The 14,477-nt window shown below is 46.3% G+C and overlaps 1 protein-coding gene across 1 annotated transcript in view; it reads right to left on the bottom strand.

The window, feature by feature from the left end:
* LOC144769022 (glycine N-acyltransferase-like) overlaps window positions 1-14,477 on the bottom strand; it is a 190,137-nt gene that overhangs the window by 102,136 nt on the left and 73,524 nt on the right. The window contains exon 3 of the mRNA XM_078653022.1: window positions 14,202-14,309. Within this exon, the coding sequence (XP_078509148.1) occupies window positions 14,202-14,309 (108 nt within the window). The remainder of the gene's footprint in view (window positions 1-14,201; window positions 14,310-14,477) is intronic.

Here is a 14,477-nt window from a genome sequence, read left to right as displayed (position 1 = left end):
CACCGCAGACCAGCTCACCACCTCCCTCAGCCAGAGCCCACCCGCCAACACAACGGACCCCAACGAAGCAGCCCGCAACTTCACACAGTGGCTGACCGCCTGCGCCGACGACCTCGCGCCACTAAAGAACCCTCCCAGCAGACCCAGAAGCAAGAAGGCATCCTGGTTCACCGACGACCTCAAGGACTCCAAGAAGACCTGCCGCACCCTCGAGAAAGCCTGGCTCCTCGACCGGACCACCGACAACATGACCGCCCTCAAACACGCTACCCGCAAGCACCACCAGCTCATCCGCACCACCAAGAAGAAATCCCTGAAGGAATGACTGGACAACAACGCCCACGACAGCAAAGAGCTCTTCACTATCGTGAATGAGTTCTCCAACCCCAGCACCGGCACCAACGACATCACTCTGTCACAAGACCTCTGCGACTCCCTCGCCTCGTTCTTCCACCGCAAGATCGCCGACATCCACAACAGCTTCGGCGCCCCACCCACGCACTCAACCGTCGAACCAACGCCCCCCACCGCCACCCTTCACACCTGGACCACGGTGACCACCGAAGACACAGCCCGCACGATGAACACCATCCACTACGGATCACCAACCGACCCCTGCCCACACCACGTCTTCAACAAGGCCGACTCCACCATCGCACCCCAACTCCGGAACATCATCAACGCCTCCTTCAACACCGCCACCTTCCCAGAGAGCTGGAAGCACGCCGAGATCAGCGCCCCCCTGAAGAAACCTACAGCGGACCCCACCGATCTCAAAAACTTCCGCCCCATCTCGCTCCTCCCTTTTCCTGCTAAAGTCATCGAGAAGATCGTCAACAGACAGCTGACCGCCTTCCTCGAGACGAACGGATCCCTCAACCCCTCGCAGTCCGGCTTTAGAGCCAACCACAGCACCGAGACCGCCCTCATCGCAGCCACCGACGACATCCGGACCCTGCTCGACAAGGGGGAAACAGTGGCCCTCATCCTCCTGGACCTCTCCGCTGCGTTCGACACGGTCTGCCACCGCACCCTAGTCCAGCGCCTCAGCAACATCGGTATCCAAGAGAAGGCACTGGAGTGGATCATCTCGTTCCTTGCCGGAAGAACACAAAGAGTCCGCCTCCCCCCGTTTCGCTCCGAGGCCACCGAAGTCATCTGCGGCGTCCCGCAAGGATCTTCACTCAGCCCCACCCTCTTCAACATCTACATGAAACCTCTCGCAGCCATCGCACGCCAGCACAACCTCAACATCATCTCTTACGCCGACGACACCCAGCTGATCCTCTCCCTCACCAGAGACCCCGACACCGCCAGTACCTGCCTACACGAAGGGATGAAAGACGTTGCCGAGTGGATGAAGGACAGCCGCCTGAAACTGAACTCGGACAAGACGGAAGTCCTCATCCTAGGATCTTCGCCCTCCGCCTGGGACGACTCCTGGTGGCCCCCAGCCCTGGGCACCGCACCCAAGCCAACCGACCACGCACGCAACCTGGGCTTCATCCTGGACCCCTCCCTCTCGATGACCAGACAAGTCAACGCCGTCTCCTCATCGTGCTTCAACACCCTGCGTATGCTTCGCAAGATCTTCCGCTGGATCCCGACCGAGACCAGGAAGACTGTCACCCAGGCACTCGTCACCAGCCGACTGGACTGCGGAAACGCCCTCTACGCCGGAACCACAGCCAAGCTACAGAAAAGACTCTATTACAAAAAACAGGGGTCCCTAGTAGTTCAGGGATCTTTCGCAAAAATGATAGACATACGCTCAATAGTATGTATGACCTTTGTCCAGCCGGACAGGAATTTTAATTAAAGTGATAAGCAAGAATAAAGAGGATTTTTTACACAGTGGGTGCAGCCAGCAACCCACAGGGGACAAGACAAAACAAGGGGATGGGGTTAGAACGAACAAGGCGGTCTGTATACTAGTAGTTCAGTGAACAGACAAAAATACATTTTAGAAGCATCATTGTATACAATTTATACTTTTCATTTCACATATGACGCTAAAATGTCGACAACGTTTCCATGCCTATTGTGACATGAGTGGCATCATCTTCAGGACAGAGAATAAAAAAGCTTGTCTTGAAAATCTTTAGGCAATTTTTGGCCAGATTTAGGTCCAAACATTGTTTATTTCCAGGTGGCGGTGCCCAATATCAAGGGACATATGGTGGGGTACTCAATTATCTGAGCATTTTCCAAACCAGGGCAAGAAAGCCTCTTCATAGGAGACCGGACCGATCGTGTCTCATTCCTGAGCCCAGAATTGCCATCGAGCAACCCAACCAGGAATGAGACACGATTACCTTCTTGACATTGAACATTTATGGGGTAAATAACACCTGCATAGACTGCCACAATATACATATGGGTCTGATATATAAGCAACACATTTGAGCCTCTGCACAGATAAAAGATTGGCTATCAGCTAGACCACAGATTTTGTTTCCACCCATTCCAACTATGCCTGGGGAGTGCCTGTGATAATCAATAAAGAAACACTATTTAACCTCTGGCAAAAATGAATGATACTGAAGACCGCATCTTGATAGTAAGTGGGTAAATATGTATGTTACCTAACACAATTATCAATGTATATGGACCTAATATTTCCACACCCACCTTACATCAGAAGGTCAAAGACAAACTACAGTAGTGCCCATCTGGTATGCTAAGATGGGAAGGAGACTTTATTCTTGGTCGCATTCCCCTAATTGACAGAACATCCAGCACTAAATACTTTTTGCCTCAGGCAGTTAAAGCACTACAACAAAATACAGCCCAGTTCAAATTGATGGGCATGATATGTTATGTTACATCAACTTGTAGATTGCACTAATCACCAGTGAAGTCATTCAGGCTGGTGGTGAGTGTGCATTCCCAACCTACAGTTTCAGCTTCTTCCGGAACTCAAGAAGTGAGGAGGAGAAGGCTCTGAAGAAAAAGTTTGTTCCATCTTTTGGGTACAACGAAGGAGAAAAAAAAACTCCTAATCTGCTTTTGTGAATGCAGGGGTGTGGGGTGTGAGTGAGAGATGAGACTGAGAGTAGGTGTCCGGCTGGTTGGTGGAAGTATAGGCGGCTGTCAGGTATGCTGATCTAGTGTAATGCAGGGCTTTGTAGGTGTGCGTTGAGGAGTTTGATTCAGCAGAGTTTGTAAATGGGGAGCAAGTGGAGCTCTCTGAGGTGAGGCAATATTCGGGTGTGCTGTGATAGGTTAAGTATGAATCTTGCAGTGGAGATTTGAATGGTCTGAATCAGGGGTCACCAACCAGTAGTTTGTGAGCTACTGTAGCTACCTCTGAGTAGCTCACATGTGTGAAGCCCTGCTTAATAAATTAGAAAGCTTTAGCTTTGTTGAATAAGATACATATAAGAAAATGGAAATTATACAACAATAATAATATTAGTAGCTCTCAATGCTTTACATTGAAGATAAGTAGCTCTCTGTACACGGAAGGTTAGAGACGCCTAAGCAGGAGGTACTTGGATATTCCAATGTCGAGTGCACTGCCATAGTCGAGTCTCCTTATGATGAGGGCTTGCATGATGGTTCATCTGGTGGTCTGTGGCAGTCACTTGAAGATTTTTTGCAGCATCTGTAGAATGTGGAAGCAGGCATAGCTCACTGTTTTGACTTATGCTGTCATGTTGATCTTGTAATCCAGGATGATCCCATGGTCGCATTTGTCCTAGTCCTGTTTTCAAATAGGTGGTGTCCCATGGGAAGGTCTTGTTTCCAAAGACGTCTTGTCTGAGGTGAGATTCAAGCAGCTGGTTCTCATCTATTCTGCTATCCTTATCATGCAATTGATGACGTTATTTCTGGTGGTTGTTATTTTGTCTGATTGGAACAGGATGAGTTTGCTGTTCTCAGTGTAAAAGCTGATGATGATATTTTAGAATTGAATGATGTCAGTGAGTGGTGCCATGCACATATTGCTACAATGTAAGTCTACAAGCTATGAGTACTCATCCTTGGCAAATGCTAGTCACTCCTTATTACTAGATCACTGGCTCATATTAAAAAATGGATGTATATAAACATTAAGATACTTGGTAGAACCCTCTCAGAAAATTCCCCAGTCTTGCTCACTTGGCTGTGTCTGCTGAATTAATTTAATACAGACGATGGCGCTTTCCCTCTTATGTTCCACTGGACTGAGAATTTACAGCTCAACTAAAGTCAGACATAATCAAATGTTTTTACATCACTATCAACCATGTTGAAAGCCCTAACATTGTTTGGAAAGCTTTTAATGCATATACTAAGAATTTGTACATCTAAAGCCAGTGGCATCCTCAAATCTATAGGAAACCACCTAGCACAGCTGAATGACAAGGTTTGTTAACTAAAATGTGACACAGTTAGGAGTGACAGAGACCACGTTCATAAAGACCTACTATGAGAAGTTCAGGAAATCCTCATTGAAGCGGATATGAAGATTAGTTTCCTAGTAAAATGTACCACATCTCAGAGATACAGGGAAGATGAACTCCCTCGTATTCATAAGCCCTGGGCAGCCCCCAATATCAGTGAAGTTTGCAGTGCTGAAAGGACATTAGCAACTGATTCTCAAACTATTTTAAAAACATGTGTGAGATTGTAAAAGTCCTGAAAGATATATATTTGACATGGCTGACAAACAGTCAGAGGGAATACCTAAGTAAGTCCATGGCTAGCAGCAAAGCATCTGGCGGTGACAGTCTGACTGTAAACTTTTATAGAGAGTATGCCATGATGATTGCTCTGTACCTCATCAAGGTTTATCAGGAGGCATTTGAAAAAGGGAGTCTCCCAGGCACTGCATGTGAGTCCCAGGTGATCACTATACTTAAGCCATGAAAATACCCCACCATTTGCAATTCCTCTAGGCAGCTGTCACTGATAAATACTGATAATAAGATATTGGCTGAGAAACTTGCCAAAAGACTGGACCACTTCATGCCTACCATTGTGATTCTTGATTAGTTAGGCTTTGTGCCTGAGAGATCAACATCATAACCAACATATTATTTTGGGTCTCCTACACCAACTAGACCCTCAGACAAGTGCTGTAGCAGTGTTTCTGGATGCCGCTAAGGGATTTGACCTCTTGAAATTTAAGTGCATTGCACATCTTGGGCAGGATTGGATTGAGCTTAATCAATCAATCAATCAATCAATCAGAGATTTATAGGCTGGTCCTTAATTGTGCAGTTCTTTCTATACGTGGGTCGACATCTTGAACTGGCATTTCTTCTGGATCAGGCGAAGGTGTAGATTCTTAAGGTGGGATGTGATTTGAGTTTATCTGGGGAGGTTGAGGATGAGTATAGTAAGTGTTTCTATTTGAGTGGGATTGCTGTATGCTCAATCTATGGCAGTGCTGTGTGATAATAATAAAATATCCTCAACTATTGATGTGTATCACACAGCAAGGCAGGGATGTCGTGTCTCCGCTGCTGTTCTCTTTCAGCATAAAACCCATCGTATGTATGCTGCAACAGCACCAGACCCAGAGGGGGTTCGAGAATATAGTAGTTTAGCTATACCCAGTTGATGTCAACTACCTTATTAACCTGAAGCTACTAATCAGTGTGATTATAAAATGGGGCCATCTCCAGGATAAATAATACCTGGTCAAGTCTAGTATAGTCCCTCTGGATAGTCATACTCCAAAATATCACTTAGAATATCAACTAGAGTAATCCCTGACATCCATAAAATACCTCAGTATCTATGTATGCTCCACAGTTGACAACATGAGTCCAGAGAACTATGTCAAAACTATCGCCAAGCTTTCAGACCAGGTTATTGCTAACGCTTATAGGTAGAATTGCATTGATTAAAATGGTAGTCATTCCCAGACTGCTGTATTATTTCAATATTATACTGATACACCCAACAATGCTCGTTTTCAATAAACTGCACTCACTGTTAACTAGACTCATTTGGGGAGACAAACAACCTGAGTAAAATTAAATATACTAATATGGCCTTTTCAGGGTGGTGAGCACGAAGTGCCAAACCCATAATTACAACTGGGTAAAAGACATGTTGTTTACTGTTGGTTTTGCATCGCACTGCTCGCAGTCAATGGTGGTAGAGGCGGATATAGCCAGTCCGCACCCTTACAAACACAAATCTGCTGGAAGACCTTTAACTTCCCCAAAGAGATTTATTCTTTTAATTGCAGCATCTGCCTAACACTTCCTAACAAAATGTACCATCCTGCAGGCTTGTTCCCTCAGTAAATACCCTTACTCTGTAATCCCTGAATACCACATACGTCTGAACCCAATGCCAGAACGCAGCACCATTAATTGGCTTACATCATGCTGGGGATTCTTTTCAGTGGCAGTGTGAGCCCAGAGAAAAAACATATCATTTCTAAACACATCCCAATCCAAGGGAAATTGGAAGCTGGCCTGGGCAGGCAGATAACTGAGAAACAATAGTTATATTGCTCCCAGCAGACTGAAAAGGCCTCAATGAATGGTCGCCACTGGGCCATACATTATAAATGTTTAGACTACACTCTTGCTAAACCACATACTTTGCATCTCCAAGAGGATGATGCAGACACTCAGAAGCGGACTTTCTTCACCAGTCATGGCATTGTCTGTCCATATTGCAGAATTGGGCACAGGCATTTAAGGAACTATTAGTCATGACTGACATACAGATGATACCAGATCCATTGATGGCAAGTTTGGGCTATGTAAATGATACACCCAAAGTGGTATTCAAGTTCACCATGCTGGCATTATTGCTGGCCAAACACCACATAGCCATGAAATGGGATCACTGTCCCACTCCAACTACGGCAGTCTGTCACTGCCACTCAGTTTTCTGTAATGATAACTCCAAGCTCTACCTACAAACCCAGTATGAGACGACTAGACTTTTGGCAATGTGCAGTACATATAGCGTGAGTGCATGTATTGGGTGTATGCTGTGCATTTGTTTCGCAGTGGAAGCATGTGCTGGGTTTATATGTGCTTAGAAAAGTACAATACATTAAAGGTTTTGCATTGTGCAGTGCGCATGTGATGAATCTGTTTGCTGGCAGTGTGCATGTTTGGATGTAGCACATCTTGACGCTGCACAGAATGGCTACAGTATGGAGCAGTACACAAAGTGAATATGTGAGGGGAATGAATGCGTGTCTGTGAGGGCAAAATGTATGGAGGTAACAGTACAAAATCGTTTGTGTACTGTGTCCATGCACTGAATGCACCCCCTATGGTACATTATATGGATTGTCATGGGTTCATTTTGGGAGGTCCAGTCCTGCCTAGTGAAGACATGAGGAGTAATGGGTTCCCACCAGACAGATTTGTGTATTGATGAATTTCTGTGTGGTGATTGGGCCACACTTAAGTAGGGATAAAGCAACTAGCCCTGTCCACTTCAAAAGGCTCTCTTTGATTATGAGAGACATCACAAGAAAGGGGCTTGGACACATCTCATGAATGCAATGGGGGTGCTAAGGGAATCATAAAGAGTAGGCCCAGATCCCAGGATTAACGTGTGATGCACGTATCACTGCAGCTGACATCAAGGTATGAATTATAGTCTCTCTTATGGCTTCTCTTGTGGGACTATTATCTGTGTTGACCTTTCAAGAGGAAGAAGAGAGAAAAGAAGGGTGTTCTCCAGAGAAGGCTGAACCATAATTAATTAATTAATTAATTGTGGGTTTATATAGCGCTAGAATCAACTCCCGGAGGAGTATCTCCGCGCTTCGACCGCTGGGGAACCCGTCCTGGCTCACCCTGAGAGATGGTCCCTAATGGGTATCTCTAAGGTGCGACCAAGCATCCCCGGCGGTCTGGGGGGCCGTTGTGAAGATGAGGCAAGCTAATGCCCAGAGTTGCCGAGTGTGGTCCCTGACTAGAGTAGGCACCGAGGCGAGAATTATCGAGCCCGCTGACCCTGGTCCACGACCCTGCCGCGTCGGGAATCGAACCCTGGTCCCGGGCCGTCCTCTGCTTACGGGTCTGCCGCCTCTAACCAGTGAGCCACAACACTCCACTCCACCATAGGACAAACACTTCAATGACCCTGACCCTAGATCATATTTTATGCCTGGAAATGAACTATAAGAAGGGGTTGAGACCCCAAAATATATAATCTGTCAAGCAGCCAGATGGGCTGTGTGAGGAGGGGAAGGTCGGCAAAACTTCAGCTTGTGGCCAGGGCATTGGGCGACAAGTGGACTTAGGGTGCAAAGAGTAAGGAGAGGGCTGATGCACCAAACCAGTTGTTGCCTGTGTTCAGATTCCAGTCAGCGACTCCTGTATGCCAGGGCAGGGCCACTGTAAAGAAAGCCATACGCTGAGTGCCATTCTGGGCAAGTGAAATTGTGTGGCACCTGTGGAAGTGAGCTCATATGCCAGGAATGGAAGCTGTGAAAGATATTGTTTGAAGAGCTGAAGCCTGCAAAGGGTCTCATGGCATCCCATATGTTAGAAGGGGCCGCAGTTGTACATCCTATTGTGTAATTAGGGATGTTGCAGTGGAGTTATGGCAACCACGTATGTATGGAGGGGATTCTAATACTTAAGTAGTTGCGAGGATCAGGACATTGTCTGAGAAATCTGAAGTGGTGACCCATGGGTCACCACAAAACAATGAGTATTTAGCTGGAACTGCCAATGCAAAAATGAGGAAGAACCCTGTGTGCATACCTGCATCAAATGGGACCCAAGCCAGGAGCACAGAAATCCAATTCTCCCCAAACCGTTTGGGGAGCACAAGACTTACCATGCAGGAGGAGCACTGGGGCACCTCCGATCACTGCTGGAGCTGACCACTTATGCTCAGGAAAGAGCTGCATGCAGCCAACTCCCCACACCAGTGTAGAGCAGTGTGAATGTCCACGATCGGGGTACTCATGGAGATATAGCAAGCCTCCTTGCTTTAGGAGGAGGAAAGGATGGTTATGGTCCTATAAGGCCCTGTGGGAATTGGTGGCTGAGGGCACTGTGGTGCCAAAACACTTTTGACAAGTTTACAAGGAGTGGGAGTGCACTCTTGAGTGAAGGCCTACTAGTAAGCATTCCCTGGATGCAGCCACCCGTGAATGGAGAATTCCCCTGTCACATTACGTAGAACAGGTGGGAGAGGAATTTGCTAGTAAAACAGTACACTGGAGCCCCGACTTCAAGGGGAAATTTGTTATTGTGTATATATGTTGTAATGTTGCCTTTAGAAATAAATAATTCTAACTCTTAGAGACTTTTAACTCCAGATTCCTTCTCTTAGAATATTCCACAGGCGTTAGAGTGGATCTGGAATTTTTTTAGCAATCCCCTTGATGTAGGTGATGATGTTCAGCTCCACATTGCATCATTGGAGTTATCCGCATTGGAAGTGACATTGGTGGTGTCTATACAGGCTCCACCCCAGTGAGCTGACCTCAATGTTGATCTGGACAAGCTTCCCTCAGTCACTTTTTTACTGAATTTGATGACCATTTTGTCAACAACTACTGTGCCTTTTTTTATTTGCCCTTTAAGAAACCCACTTGGATTAAGCCTTGTGATCGACAGTTGTCAGTAATGTATCCCTACTTGGTGTGTCAGCGCTTGGAGAGTGACCATGGCCCTACATTGTGTGTAGAGTGCATGACCATAAAACTAATGACATCCATAAGGGGTCCATAAAACTGTTGGCTGCTCCACATGCAACTCTGTGCCACTCCAGGTCCTGTTCATGTTGGAGATTTCTGAACTGCTCCCATCAGTTCATGTTACACTGCTAGACTTCTTCAGATAAGTCTCATAAGAAGAAGTAAAAGAAGTCGAAGCTTTCTTCGACTTCTCAGTACTCTTTCAGCTCTTCGGACGACATGAGAGAACAACAACATAAATCAGGACCCTGCACTCAGGTTGCTGCTATGCAGATTGTGTTGGATTATGGGTCTGCTACATGCTTCTGCGAGTTTCAACCCTTGCCCAACTCTGACTGTTTTATGAGGCTATAAATCTCAGCTTTAGGTGGCCAAACTCCGCTGGAGCCTCCTCAGGCTCCATTGATGTGGAAGGGTCTTCAATTGGGCTCCACCAGCGGGTCCACTGTTGCCACCAGTTTACCCCTCAGGATCCATTGGTAGGCTCAAATTTGCTCCAGCCACTGCTTCACAACCTTTTCCGCTGACCGTTTCAGTGGCTCCATTCTCAACACCACGAATACCTATTGGAACCACCAAGCCCATTGTGGTTCCTAACTCCAATACGGAGTGGGCCGGCATCACATGACATCAGTTCTGGAACTGGGAGGCTGTGCAGCCTGAATTGTAGATGGGGTCCTATTTCCCTGAAGGTTGCTGAGGAATACAAATGGAGGGGTTTTGAGGATCCATATACCTACACTGACTCCCTAGCAGAGTCCATGGCCAGTGACAACTGGAACGAGGAAATGGATGATGCCAGTGGTCTGGACACCTTATCATACATTAGACACCTCTCTCCTTCCACAGTGGCTACAGAGGAAGGGGATTCTCACGTGATGGTAGCCCAGAGGGCGGCTATACACAATGCTGTCCATGGTTCAGTTCAAAATCAATGTCTTGGCAGAGGTGCTTCAGCACTGGGTATCTCCTTTAGAACCCCTATTACTCTTTAACAAAGCCCTCATGTATGGGCCGGCTGACCTGCTTGGAGCCTGGGCCACGTCTGCCACAGGCACTCCTGTTCACAAGACCATTGCTAGCTGCCATTGTCCCGCTCCTGGGAACCCAGCTTTCCTTTCCCGTCATACTAACCCTGAGAGACTGGTGGTCCTGGCCTCAACTTCCCAGATCAATCCCAGTGAGTTCCCTACCACACCACTGGATAGTAAATCCAAAAGGCTGGATGTCTTCACTAAGTTGAGTTTCTCTTGAGCCAGCCTGACAGTAAAGTCCAAGAATACTACATGGTGTGGGAGATGGTTACGCACGGGCTGCCTATGGTTCTGGATGAGACCTGCATGAGACCCAGGTCATTCTCTCCCAAGCTCTGCTGATGGACAAGATGCTGCAAAGTTCATGATAAGATGCGGGCTGGATACGACCGACTCATTGGGCAGAGCTATTGCTTCTTCAGTGGAGCTCTGACATCATGTCTGGTTGAGGAAAAATTGCTTTTTGGTGATGTTCAGGCATCCCTTATGGACATGCACTTTGATTGGTCTTTGGCAACAAGGAAGATTCGGCATGGGAGATATTAAACTACAGTAGGACTACTTCTAGGATATTGGGCCTCTCTGTGTCCCCATGACAACTGCATTCCTTACGCTCCTTCCGTGGCTACGGTAGGGATATCAGTCTGGGCCATTTCTTCCTAGCCACAACGGTCAGCAGGCACAGGCCTTTTGCGGCCACATACATGGCTCCCACACGCCTCATTGGGCCTAAAGCCTTCGGATCACCCAATCTTCCCCCCTCTGCAGTTGCCCAGTCTAAGGACCTCATTTACAAGGTTTTGCCAAAGAGCAGGGCTGCCTTTTGATGCTTGCCCTACGGCAATAGAAAAGCAAACAGCAGCTGTATGGGGGTACAGATTCCCTTGTGTCATTTTGCAAGGGAATCTGCACTGAGGGGATGATGTTTTTTGTGCATAAAGGGACATCTTCCTATCCAAAAACAATCATTAAAGGCATTTTCCTCTTTCTATGTGTGCTGCAAAATGCGGCACACATAGAAAAATTAAAAACAAGGAGAAATAAATGTATTTATCCCCATTGCGCCTCCCTTAAGCCTCCTCTGTGGATGCGTAGGTTTTTGACACATTCCAAGGTTTACGAAATCTCCTAAATCTGGGAATGTGTCAAATGCCATTGGTGTTATATGGGAACATCCACAATAATGCCCATGGCACACTTCCTTATCGTAGAGAGAGGCAATGCAGAAACTGTGTACCCTCAGGCCATATCTACATGGCCATGTAAAGCCACATATGGTGGCTTTGTGTAGATATGGTCCTGCAATGTGCACCAGCGGCGATCCATCAATAAAAGTGTTATTCCAGCAGCGCGCAAGGCCTTGTAAATGAGGCCCGAAGACCCTTTAATACAGCCTTAATCCAGCACGGGCATCCGGGTGGCCGCAGAATCTGACACCATATGCGTCAATTTGATAATATCACTATTGACACATGGGTGCTCCAGATTCTTGACTGTGGTTATGCCCTCCCCTTCCAACAGACTCTAATGCCATTTCCTTGGTCCCCCCATTGATTGACAGACCCACCTTTGTGGTCTTGTGGACGGAGGTACTGTCTCTTCTGGCCATAAAAACCATCAAGAAGGTACCATCATCACAAGTAAGTTGAGATTGCTTTCTAGTGCCAAAGGATAATGAAGGCCTCCGTCCTATCTTACATCCACACTCTCTCAATTACTTCTTGAAAAAGGCAAAAATGTGGATGCTCACCCTGGCTCTGCTCTTATCTGCCCTCGACCCTGAAGACTGGATGGTAGCATTGGACTTGCAGTATCTAATTTTCCCATTCCTGTCCTACCTGCCCAGAGGCCTTACCTGCGGTTCATGGTGGGCCATGAGCATTACCGGTTACCTATGCTCCCTTTCGGCCTTACCAATCTCCCTCACCTGTTCACCCAGGTTATGGCTGTGGTCACAGCACATTTGCAGAGGTCAGTGGTTCCACTACCTTGACGATTGGCTGGTAGAGGTGGGCTTGCCCCAGGCAGCTGTCTCTCAACTCCAGACTATGGCGGACAGTTTGCACTTGCTGAGTGTCCCTGTTGCTTGAGCAGGGCAGAGATCTGCAGGCAGAAAAGCAGTGCAGCAAAGCGGGAAAGCAGTTTCTCGGAACATTCAATCCAAGCACAATGGCTATTCTTCAGCACAGCAGCCTTTACTCCGTCAGATTTCTTTACAGGTCCATTAGTGTACTGATTTGAAAGGGCCAAATCCCTGGTACTTATACCCAAAGAGCCTTTGATGTAAGGGGTGACTTCAAAAGATTTCCCCGAAGTACACATGGATCCCTTTCAGCCGAGCCCTGGCTCCACAATACCCGCAGGGAGAGTTGAAGCAGCCCTTTCTGTGAGGGCTGGACACAAGCTATTCAAATTTAAGTGTGAACCACTGCTCCCTCTCCCTGCCCAAGAAGACTATAAGTATGCAGATGAGTGTAGATGTATCCCCTGTCAGACCAGTCCTTTCTGTGTGGTGGATGCCTAGAGAGTATGGACAAAGTATAGATGTCACCTAGCCCAGATGTGTAATAGAGGCAGGCTGCAGACACACAGAACAAAATTAAGAGCAAAGAAATAACCACTTTCTAAAAGTAGCATTTCTTAAATGGTAATGCCAAATCCAACTTAACTGCTAAAGGGGATTTATCATCACTATTCCAAAGATATTCGAAATATATTAAACGTAAAGTAGCTACTTCTAATCAATCAGGAAATCGAGCTCAAAAGGTATTAAGGAACCCCCAATGCTAGCCTATGGAAGGAATATGCCTCACAGCAGTGAGAAACAAGTTTAGCTGTTTGTCACTGCCAGGACTTGCAAAATAGCAAAACATGTGCATTTTTATTAAATTCTAATTCATTACCTGTAACTTTAAACAGGATTGCATATGCCCCTGCATCCTGCCACCCATTAACCTCTCATTAAAACAGAACTTTTGCACCTGTGTGCAGACTACATGTTGATAAGAAGTATGGTAGTAGTCAATACCAGACTAGGAGACATGAGAGATGTGCAGGAGTTCAGGTGGGTCCATATGACTTGGATCCCAGAACAGTTGGCTGCATTTCCCCTATTATGCAGGGATAAACAAGGCAGTATAAGCAGAGGAAGGGTGACAAGGAGTGCACTTTTGTATTTGCTTTCTCCAAATTCGTACCAGGCCTCAACTGTTTTAGCCATCACGGAGGCAAAGTCTGAATGGAAACAATCTTTCACAGCCATTGACCTAGAAAATAGTAATTAGGCTACCAACAATGTGGTACCCATATGATGTTCATCAATTTTGTAAGTAAGATTCCCAAACAATGGCACATTGTCTATCAAGGAGATTTCAGATGGTAGTGTACCAAACAGGGACAGTTTCAAAATATTTTCCAACTATGAAAGGCTTTCCAGTTATTAATGTTGCATATGAAATCATTATTTAAAACCAACACACTAGGCACTGTATGTCCCTGCTCATAAGAGGCTCAATCCTTTTGCCCAGCAGTTTACTCACCATAGACTGTGATTTGCAAATCACTGTTTTAAAGTCAGGCCAGGAATCTACTAGAACTTCCATATGTAAAGGATTTCCACGGTTTATGTAGAAAACCGAGCCATAGACCTGGAATTAGGAGGAAATAATTAACTACAATAGGTTTATCTCATATACATTGGAAGAACAGAAAAACTACAATCATAAAAAAATATATAATTTTTAATTCACAGCAACAAGAAAATATTTGTGTGGACAAATTTGCTTTGGCCACATGATCGAGTTGCACACATCCTC

The sequence above is a fragment of the Lissotriton helveticus genome, chromosome 1_1 (genome assembly GCF_964261635.1).
Source record: "Lissotriton helveticus chromosome 1_1, aLisHel1.1, whole genome shotgun sequence".
Taxonomy (NCBI): domain Eukaryota; kingdom Metazoa; phylum Chordata; class Amphibia; order Caudata; family Salamandridae; genus Lissotriton; species Lissotriton helveticus.
This window is presented reverse-complemented; position numbering and strand designations above follow the sequence as displayed.